At 41.9% G+C, this 17,961-nt stretch overlaps 1 protein-coding gene across 24 annotated transcripts in view; it reads right to left on the reverse strand.

Moving 5' to 3' along the window:
- MCTP2 (multiple C2 and transmembrane domain containing 2) overlaps nucleotides 1–17,961 on the reverse strand; it is a 154,202-nt gene that overhangs the window by 103,851 nt on the left and 32,390 nt on the right. For 5 of the 24 annotated variants that reach the window (XM_083849872.1, XM_083849894.1, XM_083849871.1 and 2 more), the window contains one exon: nucleotides 564–667. Coding sequence is in view for 3 of the 24 variants with exons in the window: in XM_083849870.1 (XP_083705996.1) it covers nucleotides 16,908–16,943 (36 nt within the window). In the remaining 21 variants the exon portion in view is untranslated. Of the gene's footprint in view, nucleotides 1–559; nucleotides 668–1,464; nucleotides 4,752–4,780; nucleotides 6,575–9,652; nucleotides 12,310–12,332; nucleotides 12,459–16,907; nucleotides 17,049–17,357; nucleotides 17,471–17,961 lie in introns of those variants that run through there. The other 19 variants (XM_083849893.1, XM_083849889.1, XM_083849884.1 and 16 more) reach the window with 19 other exon arrangements.

Below are 17,961 nucleotides of genomic sequence, written 5' to 3' on the forward strand. Positions count from 1 at the left end.
TGTCTGTCCACTGCTTTCTGACTGCTATGAGGAGACTTTATATCACTTCTGCCAAGTCCTGATTTGAAAAAAAAAAAATGATTTATCTCATTTGAAACTGCTTCTGTACAAAACTTACTGATGGAATTTAAATCATAATAATGCTAGCACACAAAAAAATGCTGGCAAAGCTGTCACTGTGATGAAAATGAACGTACATTTTCTTTGCTCTTTCTTAGACTGTGAGGATTTTTCCATGACTTACCAGAGGACAAGCACAACATGAAAATCAGCACCACAAACTAAGTGAAGGAGGCAGAAGAGGACACCTATAACATTAGAAAGCCCAACTAAGACACCCCAAAATACACCATTATGTTACCCACTATCAGCAGAAGTCACCTCTGAAGAATTAATTTTCCCTCACGAAGAAGGCAGTTCAGAGAAAATGAGGATAAAAATGACGGAAGGAATCACACATTTTGAAAACCTGCTGGTGGAGTCTTGTCTTCAAATTGATTCGATTCATGCTGAACACTTATACAATAGCGAAGGGCAAGAAGAAAAGATCCAAAATCACCTACTGAATCTGCATTGTAAGGCAATGGTTGAAGGGACACCTCTGTGCACTGGAATATCCTCACAGACTGGGTCTTTTGGGGTTAGCATCTGAGCAACCATCCTTATTCTGTAAAGCAAAGACAGTCAAACCATCATCCACACTCATTAAGAAAAAAAATGATGAAACCTGCAGATTTACTCTTACAGCCCGCAAAGACACACAGAGGTTATAGCACATACCTATATCATTAGCAATGGATACCTGTTAACTTCTATACTTCTGCTTCCAAAACTCAGAGTGCATTTAAATACACACTGTTGACCAAATTGGTTAGCTGACCAAAAATAACTTATCCCATTATTACCCTATCTTGATGGAAAATACCAGAGCAGACAATAGAAATACAACTGATGCATAAACCCAGATAGAGAAATCACTGTCTGCTCTCCAAGACATCTACTCTTACATTTCATTAATTTGAATGAGGTTGCACAGGCAGTTACTTAATAACTTATTTAAATAATTTTATGACTATCCCCACCATATTTGCAGTGTTCAGGCATCTACAAAAGTCTTTAACTGTATTAATGCGTAACAAAAGCTACACAATCCCTCCTACCCTCATTTATATTGCTATATAAATGCTTGCTATCATAATAGTTACATTCAATACAAAAAATAATGAGCTATTGTAGCACTACATGCATTCAACAAAGCAATATCAAATTTTGCCCACATAGGAATGTGTGCTAGTATAAATACATCAGCTAAACACAGTATTTTCACCCCTAGTTCCCATAGACAGACCTAATACCAAAGTGCACGTGGACAAACTACAATTATTTTTTCTTCACAACGTCACCAAAAAGCAAAAACAAATGTCTGAATCCAATTTACCAGGGATAAAAGAAATAAATGCAAACCTGAACACCTTTGACCAGATATTCAGGGATGCCCATGGTGAAGCAGCACCTGATGCCTGGTGCAAGCTCACAGGAGACACAGGAGACATGGCTCAGCTTGCTCACCTAGGCTGATAGCTTTCACCTAGGCTCTTCCTTCTTTAAATAAACACTTGACAAGGTAGCTGCAGGCCTTCTTGGTAGCATTGTACCTCAAGAGAAATTACTAGGGTAAACACAGTTGCACAAAACGTTACGAAATACCACTCTTGGCACTCATTGAAACAACCCGTCCCCTGTCAGTGGTCTCCACTCTGCCTGCCCAGAAGCCTTCCGAAGCGAAGCTATCGTGAATAAAGGCAGGAACCAACTCACGACATTCGCCTCCCAAGGCTCTTACTGCTTCCCATTCCCTTCCTGTTATTCTCCACCCCTCTCGTTTTGATGGCCCACTGCTGTCGTTTTTACTTTGTTTGCTTTGAGATTTTGTTTCCTAGCAGCAGGCTAGTTCCTGTAGGTTTTGTAGTTATATTCCTCTAGTTTTTTTCTAGTATAAATGCCCATTCAGCAAGGATGGTCTGAGGACCATGAGGTGTTTCTGAGCCCCACTTGCATTCAACCCAGCATGAGCAGACCTCCTCAAGCCAGACAGTGGAAGGAAAAAAAAAAAAAAAAACGGAAAAGTTTCTGGATTTTGGTCAGGACAGCAGGGATGGCTCCAGCAGCTCCCACGCTGGGGTAACAGTGGCGATATTTGCTGTGTGAAGGAGCACAAGGCTGCTTGAACTGAGGCCAGAGGAGAAGCTGTTCAGCCCAGCCCTGGATTGCCGAGGGGTTTGGCCATACTCCACCTCCAAACCTATACACCCACACGCCTGCTGCAACTGTAACTTTCATTTTATAAATACTGTAATGACAAGCAAATTAATCCAAACGACTGTTGTAATACACAAAAATACATACATAACTGCAAGTGTTCTGATTTTATACTAAAAGGGTAAATACAGTCTGAAGGGCAAATGCACTCTGACATCTGCCAGCCAGCCTGGCACTTTTTTCACTTCCCCAGTTCGCAAAGAAAAAACACACAAAACCACCCCCATGAGCAGAAATTTATGCCCCAGAGACATCAGTGGAAGATGAGGGATGGGGACCACCACCCCGGCGTGGTGCTGGAGCCAGGGGTGTCAGGCTTTTTGGGGTACACCCACCCCAAATGCACACATTCACATGTTCAGCTGTCTCCCTGAATGAGCACACAAGCTCTTGTGAACATTAAACCACACCGCTAATAAAGCCAGTCTGTTCTTTCAACCTCCATGAGTTTTCCTCCGCTTTCCTTTTCCATACTGAGCAGCACCAACCAAAGCACATGATTTTAAAGAGAGAGAAATTCCCCGTTGCTTGTAAAAAGCCTGTTCTCTGCGTCAACATGTTGCTCACGTACTCCTTATACACCACAGGCCAGCAGCTTTTCCTTTTCCTTCCACTGCCTAAGAAGTTTGGTGCCAAGCCTATCACCCGACATTCCCCAAGCAGCCACGGCGAAAGGCTTGCTTTGCCAAATTGCTGGTCTGAGCGTGGCCTCTTTATTCCTTCCTTGCATCAATGGCACATTGTACTATAGAGCTGCAAACAATATTCCGAGAGAAACATTTCCTGTTATCAATTTTAACGTGGTTGTTTTTAATTGAATGGCTCCTTGTTATGTAATAAGATATAAATTAAAAAAAAAAGTCCATCTTCTTCAGCTTACTCTGTAATATGCTGCTAAAGCTCAGAGCAATCCCTATAGCTTAATCTCTTCCTTCAGAGAGACACTTTCGGATTGCACCTGTCATTTTTATTACACCCTGTTCTTTTGCTGTGTCTCCTCCTCTTTTGGGGGCAGTAGGAGCAAGAAAGAAAAGATTCATGACAGCGAAACTGGTCACAGCTCACCATCTGACTGATGTTACTAATTTCTCGCATTTTATTCTCCCTTAAGTATCTTCTAACTACGGCCTTCAGGATTACTTTTTTTTTTTTTTTTGTAATGTTTTGGTCTCTCTCACTGTAACACACTCTACGTGCTCCCTTAAGCGGTTATAATATCCAGTTATATGCTTTTTTAGGTGTTCTAACAGGTGGCTGTGAGAGATTTCAGAAGTCATTGAAAGCCTAGAGAAATCATTCTGCAATTTCACTTCACATACTGTCTTGTCAGGAAGCCAGAAGGGACACAAGTGAGAAATACTACATGACAAAAAATACTATAAAAGTGAACAATATCCCAAATAAGCAGGGAAACAAAACCAAATTGATTTAAATATTGGAAATTACAGAATACGTTTGTCTTTCTTCACTTTAAGTAATCATTCTCTGCACACCCAAAGTACTTAATGCTCACTGAAGCACCCCTGAAATGCTCCCTGCTAAAGCCTTTCAGAGGCATCCTCACAGCCAGCAAAAACATAAAAACACAACTGAGCACACCGCTGCCGCTATTACAACCTTCATAAATCTGGTAATCACTGTGCTCAATTTACTTCTCCAGTTAAAGTGCGAACGTTGGGTCAGTCAGCGTGCCAACAATGTTGATAATCTGTAATTCAGTCAGTATGCTCTCAGCTCCAACCAAATGCTGGCCAACAGTTCTACCCAGTGTAGCTGGAAAGGGTAACGTGTATTAGAGCCTGTTAGGAAGACGTTCTTCAGTTGCATGCATCTTAACGTAGGTTCCCGCTGGACAACAACCAACACAACTCCCTCACTATAAAACCTCCATTGATTCTGGCTGTTCTGGTGTAAAATGCTCACCCTAATCTCTGCCTGCACAGCAGGCACTGGCATAAAACCTACATTACACAACTTTCAAGCAAAGCTAATTACACTTTTCCTACAAATCCCAGCCATCAGCACTAGGAGCCACAAATTACACCATTCCTCCCTGGGAGAAAAAAAAAAAAAAGGAAAATATAAGGAAAAAAGCTCTCTGCTGGCTAAACAACTGTATGTACAGGCTGGTTACTTTGGTAGCATTGTATGAAGTGTCCCAGGTTTTTCTCAGCACTGTGTATGGAACCTCAATCCAGTATGAAGCTTTACAACTGAGAGCATAATTACTTCAGAAAAATAAACCTATGCTTCTTTCTCTGCAGTGGCTTATTTCAGTCATTTATCTAGAAATGCAATATTTAATCATAAGCATCATCAACCACGGAGATAAGAAAATATCTGTACATCTCCACAAAGCTCCGCTTTGCTCAGAGCTACCAGTTTCTCCTGGAACCCTCCAAATGCAGCACGAGTTATGCTCATATATGATACTTAAAACATTAAAAAGAAAACTGCATACTTCACCATGGGCAGGATGTCCCTTAGGTTATCAACACCTTCAACCACTTCTTCCGCAGGTAAAACAAGTCCGAAACGAAAGGCTGACCTGTGGCTGCTCCTCTGGCTGTGATCACACAAGCTACCAAGGGCCACTGAATTACAGAGCTACATCACAACACAGAACAAGTGAGACACACTTTTCTTCCTGCATCTCTGTCCGACAGCACAGGGTAAATACCTGAGCTAAAATTTGCCAAGGCACCAGAAAAAGTCTAATCTCAGTCTGACTCTGCACAGGCTAATTACCCCGGGGAAATCAGTGTTAGAATTATTTTTAGTACTAACAAGCATCAAAGGGAGCACGCTGCTGAAGTGTAGCTAACGTCTTCATTGCACAGGCGGCTTGCTGCAAAAGCAGGGTCATGCCTTGGCCAGCTTCCAAATCTCACCACTGCAGCTGGGTTTAAGCTTCCCTTGCAGGGCTTCAAATAACGTGAGTCCATTGAGGCACATTCTGCTTTTCTATTGCTATGGATTCCTTTGCAAAGCATACTGCAAGGGTAAATTTTAAAAATAAAAATGTGACTTGACGCTGTCAAACAAGTTAGTGCAATCGTTTCATAAAAGACAATTTTGCATGCTTCAATGCTTGAATAGAAATAAGAAGCCCAAAAGAAACCAAACTTATTTTCTTGATGTAGGCTGAAAGAAATCTACAGTCTTTGCTGTAGAAAGATATAAATAATATTAAAGGTAAATATGAATCTTACAAAAAGCTTGTTTATTCCATGCAGATAACAGAAGCATCTTGAATAAGGCTCTTCTTAGCTATGTTTTTTGTTCTGCCTAAATCCTCCACAGGTCCCTGGGTTTTCCAGCTGTGGGCGTTTGGATTCCATGCTCGCCTTTTCATTTTTTAATTGGTTCAAACACGATGAGCTTCATCTTTCGCAAAAACAAGAAATGAGCACATATCTTCCTCCACTTTTCACACAAGAGAGGAACACAGGGATGCTCCAACTCCTCAGAGACTCTTTTGCACAATCTGGAGAGCTTTCTTCTCAACATTTATCAGCAGACAGTAACTACCAGAAGTAACAGAACAACCAGCTGCTACGAGCATATCAAAATAGCATCTGATAGTGAAAGTTACTGAAAAAAAACCTGCACCTGACTCCAGCTTGTAAAAGTATTGCTTTCGGTTTGTTTCTGTGTATTCTAAAACAGAAGAAAAAATGAGTATGCATGGAGGAAATGAAGGAGGAAGTGTTTGGGTGCACTTTTCTAAAAATATTTCGCAAGTCCCTTCCACTCCTTCAGCTTCCTTCAAAATATTGTCGCTTGTAATTGTATCCGTGCAAGCCAGAGGCCCCTCTCGATCTAATTCATAGGTCTGTACCGAGCTGGTACAATTGGATATGTTCTTTACAGTGCCATCACCTGCCAAGCACCAGACCTTCCCAGGGACACCTGCACATGAAGATCTGTCTCCTGCAGCCCCGTATCACAGTAGGGGATATGCACATCAACAGACACATCACAGACTCTGAGAAAGATCCTGGAGCAACAGATGCTGCCCTAGGAAAGCGCTGTGTCACATGCAGAGACCAAGCCAGCAGGCAGGTTGTTTCTCTCCCATTGGATATATTTTCTAACTTGCCTCATTGCTCCCAACCATACCGGGTGATCCCTGGAAAGGTGGTGCCTGGAGCAGGGCACCTCAAAGAGCAGGGGAAGAGGCAAAGCTGACGAGCAGAAAGGTGAAGGCAGAAGTCAATAGTTATTGACTAAAAGTGAGATAAGTGGCCTTATAAAATAAACAGAAAAATAGTGGGTTTATCAGGGCTTACGTGAGGAACGATTCAAGACGAGGAGCGAGGCAGGGAACCATGTGGTGAAGCATCCAGTGCCTGTCTGGAAGAGCTCCAGCAGGAATCCAGCCCCGCAGCCTCCTCCCAGCTCACTCTCTCCTTCGAGCCTTCGTTCACCTCTCTCATAACAAAAGGTATGTTTTTATAACAAGAGGTGCACAGAAATAGCTCGTGCCTCTTCATAACTTTCAGGGAAAACAAACCTAGGAAGGAAACTGGAGACTCATTTCCACTGGAGGCCAAGTGAGCCAGTGCCTTTTACTAGCACTGAAGTCACATTAAAAAAGAAAAGAAAAAAAAAGTTTGTGTTTATACGCAAATTACTTGTGCATGCTCCTGCATTGCTCCCTAAATAAATACCATAATTGTCAAATTACTCATCAAAACTCAGTGGCCATAGAGGAAAAAAAGCTCTGCATGATTCTTTAAGGACTATTTACCAGAGAGGCGTAAACTGAACACCTTCGATCAGAAGGAATGGCCTGATGCTAACTGGGATTGAGCCGGACAAAAGCCAGCAGTAAGGCAGCTGTTACAGTATGCCGCCTTTCTTCTGTACAGCAACGTGTCCCTCTTCCCAGCAGCGACACGGCACGTGCCAGGGCCGGAGCTCACGGTGAATGCCAGGTACACAAGAGAGGTCACATTACTCTGGATCTGTGCTGACCTTTATGATTAAGTGTCCTTTCACATTTAACATCACCGCATGGCTTGGGTATATCTGTACATAAAAATCACCCCACGTTTTTACAGTTTCTTAATTCATAAAGGCAGGAGGCCAAAGGCAACTCAAGAAAATAGAGGTTTACGTGTCAGTGTTGCTGAATGAGGAAATCTCATTGGTAAAAGTCCTCAATTTCTGTGAAAACCTCCAGCCTCCTTACAGCAAATTATTGCATTTAGGTTTCTAGAGCTGTGCGACTGGAAAAGCCACTCAGAAACAAAATTCCTAGGAAGCCTTTGGTGAAACCAAATGTTTGAGCATTTCAGTGCCATCTCTTGTGCTGTCACGCAACCCGAAGCGCATCTTGTGACTAGCTGACAGCACAGAGATGTGTGATGGACGACACCATGACCACAATTGAAACAGAGAGCCTGAGAGAAGCACAAATTGGAAGGAAGACCAAATGAAGAATGAAACAAATCTTTAGCATTCAACAAAGCAGTCGTCAGATCCTCCACTCAGAGGGCACTTATTCATAGCCACAATAGGTAAGTTTCTGACCTCCAGATTATAAATTTCATAAGCAAGTATTTACGGGAAGGGAGACAAAAAAAAAAAAAACCCTCTCATGGACATGTTTTTCTAGGGTGGGATTACTGGAAGACACAATGTTTCCCAAATACCCAAGAAATCAACTCTGACTGTGCAGAACACGTTTATGCCCATGTTACAGTCATCGTAATTTAAGCATATAGCCAATACACAAATATTTTAGTAGGCTTCACAGTTTGGCTCAGCTACTCCAAAATTCAATTACAAAAGATTCTGAGATGAGAAATTAAGGAAAATAGTAAAGCAGGTGTAGAAAGTTGTTAGGGAACAGCTACTGAAAATAAAAATCTTTGAAAGCCTTGTTTTTGCATTTACTGGCTACATGGCAGTAAGGATCAGTAATGTCAGGTAGAAAAATGGCTATTTTAGGAGAAATTTTTAGTAATCAGTAGTAAGTTTTGCTTTTAAAATGACAGTAATTTAGAGGAGACTAAGACATGTTATATTGCTAACTTCATGAAGATAAGCAGCAAAATATATACTCTGGTTACAAACAATGTAGAAAAGAGATGCATATAAACTAATCACTAATGCCAAGAAAACTTCTCTTGCTTACGCCAGCCTGGCTTCTCAGTAAGAAGCAAGGCTGTTGTACGATGGAAAAGCGAGCACGTGCGTCAGTACACCTTTAGCCTGGACTAAAGGATCTCCATGCTACTTATTCATAGAAGTCGCTCTGGAGAATGGATTTTATCCCAGACAGACAATAACTCAGTACCTTAAACATGAAGGAGCCAAAGCATGCAACTAAAAATACAAAGTCACATTGTTCCCCTAAAGACATGACAGTAAAATGTTCAGTACCCAAATGTCAGCATAAACCCAATGACCCCTTTAATTTTTTATTTTTTTTTTAATTTTACCAACTAAATATATGCCAGCATAGGTCTCTCTAAACGCAAGTCATTTCTCACAGAAGTGAAACAGCTTTGAGGTTTATCTTTCCATACACCATTTGAGTTTACAGCCTCCTGGCACAAGAAACGCAACTTGTCTCTGGGTTCTGTTACAGCCTGATTTTCCCATTAAGAAGATCAGATAAAGTCGGTAAAATTAAGTCATATTTGTTAGCAAATTACATACTGACACTTCCCAAGTCTTCACACTGGGTTTTCACTTTCCTAAAGCTGAAGCCCCTAAATACTAACATCATTCAAGAAAACCACACTCTGTAATTCCAGTAACTATTAGAAGTTTGAATAAAAAGATTAAAATTAAAATAGAAGAGCTTGCTGCCTTCCCATGTGAGGATGAAGCAACACATTCAGGACTTTAGCTGCAGAAGTTCAGAAAGCCTCGACACTACAGTATAGCCATTTAAAATTTTAATTTTTCAGCTCTTCTAATGTATTTGGCTCATATGACAAACCCTCTCTGGAGTTTTGATTTTGCACATCTTTTCCGTCACTGCAGTTCCAGGCAGCTTTTCTGCAGCAATTAGGCTCACTGACGTTATGTCAGCATTCTGATCACTCTATATGATGTCACGGGCAATTTTCTTCAGCGCTTTCTGGTTTTAATACAGAATTTTGCAAAGTATTTAGTCCTCTCTGAGGACCCAGTAAGGACTTCTCTGATTTTACACTGCATATCCTGTTGGTGACTGCCAGAGAACCAGCTGCTAGGGCCATCCCAAAGTTAAGGCTAAGGTAGGTATCACACAGCAGTGCCCGATATCCCAATGCCTGCCTCACTTCAGCATCCTCAGCACAACGCAGTCCTCATTCACACCACCCTTAAATACCTTTTGGGAAAGAGGGACAAAGGAAACACCCTGTGCTTTGAGGAATGCTGATATTGGCCAGTGATTCATGGCAGAACTGGAGAGCATCTTCAAAAGCATTATTCATTCTCGCTGTACACCATCAAGGGAAGGGGTGATTACCTCGTCTGTTGGCATGAGACACCTAAACATCAACATAAAAATATTTAAAATACTGTTATTCAAGAGATGGTCTATTCAGAGCCAGAGTTTGCAGGATTTTATTCCATTTTGATTAAACAAGACTGACTGAAGAACACAAATCCTGGATCCAAACAGAGAGCACCTGGCAGCCACATGCTGTATCCAGGTGGTGGGCCCACGAAGATGTTCCAAATCAAATTACTCTTTACCATGAAAAACCACAAACACATTACACAGCCCTTAAAAACATCTCAGCCTCGATTCATCTGCGGTAAGTTTGTCACGGGCAGGAAGGTGATGTTTAAATTTTGCTAAACTTTAAATGTCTTCCCTTCAGCCTACCTGCAGCACCTTTCTCATGCTGCCCAACTGCTTGTTTGTACACTGTTACCACTGTGGGGCTTTCTTAATTCTCCCTTCATGTACACATGGCTCCAAGCAGGATGTTTCAGTGCAAATCAAACTGACCAGTCCACTTGTCATCACCATGTCCCCTTCAGATATTCTCAAACTAAATTTTAAGTGCATGAAGTATGATAACTTTGCCTATAATTAACAAACAAAACACAGAGTTGATGAATCGTTGTTTAGTTCTGGTGAATCCTAACTAAAAGGTATTTTAATTCAGCTATTATAATCATACGATTTCCTGTATTTGCTCATGGATTAAAACAAAATAGAGCTCATAAACAAAACTTTTGCAACAGCTGTCAAAAAAAAAAAATTCCAAGATGTAGTAACACTTTTAATGGATTTAAGAGCTATCCAGATTCCCTTTATATGCATCTAGCAGATATGGGCAAGAGTCACTAATTTGACATTTGACAAGCGTCCTGAAATGGGAACTGCCCGCAGTTAGCTAAATAGATTAGGAGCTTTCTGGTTCAAATTTTGCACCTAAGTAGATGAATGCTCAATCTTCCTCAGATTTCATTAGATTATTTTCAAAGGCTAGATAGATTTTTTGCTAGATGTTACTACAATGCATCATTTGGTAGGTGTTAGAAACCAGAATCTTTCCTGAACTAGAAGAAAGGCTCCAACTCAAAACTCATATGTTCGCCTAGCTCGTAATGAGCTTTACATCTTAAATGATAGCTTTACAAAGTTAAGCATAATGCTGCCACTTATACACAAACAATAATCACACTCCAACCATGGAGATACTATCACAATTTCTTGATTGAATTATCAAATTTGAGCGTGGAGATTGTTCTAACAGAAGTACAATCAATTCAAAGCAGCAAGACTTCTAAGAAATCCACTAGAATATATAACAGAACAAATATTTGTATTTTTTAAAAAGACAAAAAAAACCTCTACAGTTAATTGTTTCCAAGTACAATAAACCTGGAACAAAGCCTGCTATTGAATGAACATTAATGATTTGCCATTTGCTTCTGCAGATGTTTCCCATGAGGGAAGACGCCAGAAAACATTCCAGTTGAAACCCAGGAAACCCCAGTTATGTTGCTTCATTCATTTGGATATTTTAATTTGAAATTGTCAAAAACATCAGGTTCAATAGGATTTTACATTAAGGGGAATGTGTATGCAATAAAATTTCAAAGGCCAGAGCATGATAAACCCTTCCCACTTAAAAACAAATGATCCAGGTTTATAAAAAAATTTCACAGCCACGATATGAGCTCAGAGCATCTGCTTCTGTCCTCGTTGACAGCTCCAAATCATCACCACCTCCACATCAATGACATTAGAGACAAATGCCTGCTTAAATAAGTTAGCATGGCCATCACATTTTCATTCATCTCTATTAAAGAGATTATCAAACAACCTAGATTATATATCATACCCCAGACAAAATTTACTTCTAGATTAGCTCTAATCTGTTAGAGAGCAAAGAGGAATAAAAGCGTTTACTAGTAAATACTGGAGGGAGCACAGAGATGCTGCTGCGTCTTAATTTATGGTGTTATATGGAGCTGGAACTCTTATTTCCGAATTAGATCTCGTCTCTGATTTTAATACAGCAAAGCTATACAATTCCAAGAATTTCCAAAAATAATGAATCCTTACTAACCTAAAATTTCCACTGAAGCAGAATTTACAAATGGAGTTCGTAGGAATGGGCAACAGGAAGAATAGTCAAGGGTACAAGTACTTCCCAGAAAGGAAGGATATAAATAAGATATTCCTTTTCTTTTTTTTTTTTTTTTTTCCCCTGGCCCAGAAGGCAAACAAAGCAACGACAAAAGATTTCTAAACCTATTTTACTGGTATTTACTGGTTACAATTTTACTGGTATTTTAGCAACTTGTTCTTGTGGGAAAGTGAAAACAAACTAACAAAGGGGCATCTGTGTAAGTACAAAGGAAACAAGCACTCACCACAGGAGGCAGAAAAGTCACCCTCCGTGTCAATTAACTCCAATTCTCACCCTACTCTAACCAAGAAGAAAGCCTTCAAGCTAACTAGTTTTAGTTAAGGACCATCAGAAAGTATTACCAAGAGGCAACCCTGTAATACAAAAGGTGGTCGCACCATGCATCCCACCTACCCATGTGAGGTTCTCTCTGGCGACGGGGAGGATGGAAACGTGCATGACCAAGCTGGAAACGTTCCAGCAACGAATTCCATGTGCAGCCTTGAAGACTCCCAGCTCAAGGGTCTGTTTTCCTTAGGCAGACAGCAGCTGAAGTCAATGGGAAAGCACAGGCACAACTTGTCACTATCAGCCCTGGCTTAGGGGAGGTGGCATAAGATTCAGAAAGAAAGGCAAAAAAGCCTACAGGTCAACATACTGAATATGTGAAGATTTAAAAAAAAAAAAAAAGTCTCTTTCAAGGAAAAAGAAAATCAGTATGCATTTAAGGGAAACATATCAAAAACAAAATCACAACATTCTTCTGATTTTCACACACTAACCCAATTATTTCTTGAGTGATAAAACAATGAAGACTTGCAGCTGCCGTATAGCCTTGCAAAACATCAGATCAATTCACGTTCTCAACAGAATGTTATGAGTAGCCAATTGATCAAAATGTAAAGAAACAGCATTAAGCACGCTACTGTAGTTTTTCCCTAAGCTTGAAAATTGAAGTTATATCCAACATTCACTTGCCTGGAAATGTTCTGGACAAAGTAGTGGTGACCTGAGAATAACCTATCCAAATTTTTATCCCATATAGCATGCAAGTGGACTTCATCGCTCCAAATATCGATTTAAACCAATAAGCTGCCTCTAATTCTGAGCAAAAGCAGATGCTCAGTGAAAAGAATATAAGATCAGCAAATTATATAGTGATTCTGCCTGCAAAATAATCTCCTGATTTCCAGGAATCTGTGGTTTAGGGGCTGCTTCAGCCAGAAATCATACCTGCATCTTTGCGATTAACAGTTCTAGCATACTTTTTTTCTCTATGGATTTGCTTTAAAACTTTTAAAATTCATTTAGAAGTTAAGCAATGGGAATGCCCTACGGTGATAGGTTCCATATACAAATTATGCTTGTACAAACCAGAATCTCCTTTTATTGAAAAGTAACTCAAAAGAAATCACTGAATTTTGCTCATTAGTCTCACTTAAGATCTTGGGTTATGTGAAATTATATGCAGTTGCTCTCTATTTACCCCATACCACTCAGATTTTGTCCACTTCTACCATATCCTCCCTAAACATTCCTCTTAATTGAAAAGCACAGATCATCACGGTGGCTAGTTAATGATATACCATCAGGACAGCTTAACTAGCAAGCACAGCAGGCATACAAAGTATGATTTTTTTTTTTTGAGGTAATTGATTTGTCTGAATTTATAATGTAGTTTAAGACAATCAAAGCCCAAAAACATTCTAGGAATGTTTCCAGAAAAGTTAATTACTTAACATCTTTTCCACAACCTTTCATTAGGTGTAGTCAAATAAGTAATTTTTAAATTGAAAAAACATGTTGAAGTGTTTTAAACTTGCCTCTGATTGGTTGTGTGAGATTTTGTTGTAAGGACTGCAGTTTTGATAAACAGTAACAAAACTGGTAATTCCCAAATACTTTTTAAAATTAGACTAGGAACTTACTTTACATCAATGCAGGGTGGCTACATGATGAGTCAATGCAAATAAAAGTACACACGTGCAGGTATTTGCCCCAGCACTGAGAGGTGAGCTGTAATGCACATGGTGACAGCTGGGTTTGCTTTGGCAGGTGGTGTCCTCAGCACTTTTGGGGCAGGACAGTCAGACTTGAGCCTCCATAGGGCCTTACCACTTGCATGCTACACAAGACCCAGGGAAGACGGAGCACATCTAACAAAGCATCCATTAACAAAGTCTCTTTATTATTGCTGCCTAAATTAGACCAAAACTGCCCACACAGCAATCACTCCACTCTGTGGCAATGCTGGTAAACCTGTAGTTACACCCAACCTAATTTCCTCAAGTGAGAAGTTGCCAAGCATTTAATAAGGCGATCAATCATTCAACCAAACACAGGAGACTCAGCCCAGTTTCTCTTAGCATTTTGCACGTGATCCTGCATTCTTCATTCAGGACCATCATTTACATGGAATACCAAAACAAAATCTAGATTGAGACACAAATTGTCCAAAACCACAAATATCCTCTCCGCTCCTAACATTTGATTTTTATAGCATCAACAGGTATGCTCAGGTGCAGCTGTTACACTGGTACTCAATTTGAGACCAGTGTTCAAGGCATTTGTGCTTCTGACAGCCTCGTAATCCTGCAAAGAACAATTTCATTTTGAAAAACAGTCCCCCGGGACCCAGGGAACATTTAACTGCTTAACTCGGGTAGGAATAGATTTGGGAAAAGCGTTCCTGTCACTTAAAAGCGGGCTTCTATCGCAAGTATGCTGTCTAACAAATACAACTGGAAGCAAGATGGGAATGTGGGAAGGATGCCAACATAAATCCTCTGAATCTGAGGAAATCAGGAGCAATTTTCCACTCAAGGATGGAACCGGTGCAGAGGAAATGCAGGGCATGTTTGGCGTGCTTCAGCCTCCTCTCCTAAGGTGAAGCCGCCTTCTCCCCCATGACAGCAGGCCCCACCCCAGCAGCACAGAGCTGAGACCCCACATTTCCAAAAACACCCCAGCAAACAAAATTCAAAGCCCTCCCCCCGCTAAAATTAGTTAAGAGTACAGGGGCAAATAACCAAAACTGATAAAACCTGAGGTTCTCTAGTCACAACAGCAGCTTGAGTTGCTACATACATCCTGTGTTACATTTCACCACAGCTAGCGAAGGCCTCAAAACAACCCTCAGCTATCAAAAAGAAATTATCTTTAGAGATGAGAAGATGAGCAAATCGCTTTTATTTAGACTAAACCAGCCAAAGCAGAGAGATATTATCGCCTGTAAATCTTCAGGGGGGAACCCAGAGGTCCCAGGACAAGGCTCATTCCCCAGAAGCGCTCAGGCCCAAACGCATCTTCACCACAGGCCCCAACCCCTGGAGAGCTTCAGCATCCAAAATGCAGCCCCCTCAGGAGCACTTCTGGCCTGAGCAGGTATTTTGAATGATTATCTGTTCGACTAAAAGGAATTTCATCAGCACAGTTAGCTGGAAACCAGCTGCTTACATTACTAAATGCAAAAGCCCTTGTGAAAAAAAAGCTTGCAGCGAAGTTGATCTAGTTGTGAAAGCAATTACCTCACACAACACAAGCACCACTTCTAGGCCTCTGTGACCACGTTGTGCTCCAGCCAAAGGGGACAATTGCAGGAAAACACATTATTTAGGTGTCCATGTGCTATCAGGTACCCACCTCCACTGGCTGTGACAGTACACGGGTGCCCCTGTAGATGTCTTGTGTCATAATGAATGCCTTAAATGCACACAAACAGTTTGATAGCTTCTCTAATATAAGCAAAGTTAAGCATACTTTTGACACCACTATTCCTATTAATGATGAAGTGTGTCAAAAAAAAACTTAAGAAACAAAATGAAAATTTCCTCTCCGCACCATGTTCTTTAAATTTTTCTTCCTACGGTTATTGCAAAGTGGAACTACACGTGCCAATTCCACCCTCAGACTCCATCATATGAAAGCTTATTTGCCTGATAAGCTATTTTATGATTGGTATTGAACAACAGCAAGAAATGAAACAAATAGGATTATTAATCAGACGCTCTCATTCATCCTGACAGCTAAAGCTACCCACTCAATAGCATCATTCTGAGAGTGAGCCAAAATCACCGCAACATGCTTCACAAATTTTACAACTTAATCACCAAAAATTAATGCAAAAATATCCAGGTGAGATTTTCTATTTTCTTAAAGTCACATAGCAGTAATTCAGCTTCCAGCACACTTTGAGTAACTCTCATATCATTAAGTGTACCAACCAGCTCCTTACCAGTTGCCACAGGTGTGCAAACATCACTGAAAAATTATTTTTTTTCTCATTACAAGCACATGAACAGGTTGCTGAAGTTTTAAAAACAAACAAACAAATGAAACGGCTTACTTCCTAAATCTCCCTTAAAAGTGCTTTTAAAACAACTTTGCTATGTCGACATACTTTTGTGAATATTTTTTTCCTTTTTGTTTTAGATTGTCATGTTTGTTTGTTTGTCTTATTAAGTAGTTTATATCTTTAACTAAAGTCAATAACCAACTCCGTTCCAATAAACAAATATACACAGGCATGAATCAGCTCAGTGAAAAGGGACTGGGAAAGAAGAATTTTGATTTCTTCAATATAACTTTCTCACATAGGAAAAAAAAACATTCACACGAGTCTGAACGTTTAGGTCCGAGTATCATGCACAGCAGCGCTGAAAGCCACGCATTGCAAAGCAAAAGCAGCGAGCAGAGTTAATCCCGAGCCTCCCAGTACAAACTTACTTCTCTTGGATACCCAGGGCAATAAGAACAACGCCCGAAAAACAACGTGGCCGCCACAATAAAATAAATAAATAGCAAAACCGCATAAACCCCCGACTTCCACGAGCAGTTTATTTTTTCTTTCAAAGAGAAGTCGCTCCGTATTTAAACCAAGGCGAAGAGAGGTGCTAAGAACCAAAGCGGCCGGGCACAAGCAGCATCTGCAGCCGTCCCCCTAAAGCCAAGGCAGGGGCTCGGGGGGGGACAGCGGGGAAGCCGGGTTACCTGCCGCCGGGTTACCTGCCAGCCGGGCACGGCCATCTCTCGCCGCTCCGTCCCCCCGCGGCGGCACGTGTCGTTGTCCCCGTCCCCGTCGCCGTCGCCTCCCCGCCGCGCTGCCCCCGCCCCGGTGCCGGTCCCCCCGCCCCGCCGGGCGGTGCCACCGCCGCCTCCGCCGCGGCCCCGGGGAGGCCCTGCCCGGAACGCGCTGGGTTTACCGCAAGCGCCCCCTTCGCAGCATCCCCGTGCCAGCCCGGAGCTCCTTCCCCCGAGCATCCTCCTCCACCCGCAGACCTCTTCCCGACAGCCCCCCCCTCCCGCAGCATCCCCCCTCCAGCACGTTGCCCCCCGAGCATCCTTCTCGCCCCCAGCGTAGATCCCCCCCCCCCCCCAGACCTCCACCCCTCCCATCCCCAGGCTGTGGAGCATCGTTTCCAGATGCCACCAGTCGCCCACCCTGTTTCCCCCACAGCATCTCCTGATTGCAAGGGTTTTGTCCCAAAGGCCGAGAAACAGAGGAGAAGGGGGTGGGTGAGTGCAGGGGGCTGGTAACAGCCACCCTGGGTAAGGGTGGAGCTGGAAAGGAAATTGCGTGTATGACTACAGGCAAGGGAAAAGAAAACCAACAGCAGCACTGCCACGTAACACATTTTCTTGGCTTCATCTTCAGGTGCCTAAGAAGGGAGCCAAGCAGCACAGCTGTGTGCTTTAGGCAAGGCAATCAAGGCAGGGCTAGGTACAGTGACCTGTTCACCTGGCATGCCCACAGCTGAGGCAAGGGCCCCCATGGATTTCCCCATGAGTATGGCACAGCATGGGAAGGCAAATGCTACCTTGCCACCTCTGCAGCGTCAGCTTGTTTGTGGAGCTCACCCTCCACCACAACCCCTTCTGAAAGACTGCATGCAAGTCAAGCGTCACCACTCGTCTGTTGCGCTTAACCTCATTGACTGGGGTATCACTAAGTGACGTGCAAAGCAATAAGGAAAAAAAGGAAGCTTTGTAATGGAATTTACTTCCCCTATCGTCTGCTCAACAGGAATTACACATTATCTGAGAG

Source organism: Anser anser (assembly GCF_964211835.1).
Source record: "Anser anser genome assembly, chromosome: 10".
Lineage (NCBI taxonomy): Eukaryota > Metazoa > Chordata > Aves > Anseriformes > Anatidae > Anser > Anser anser.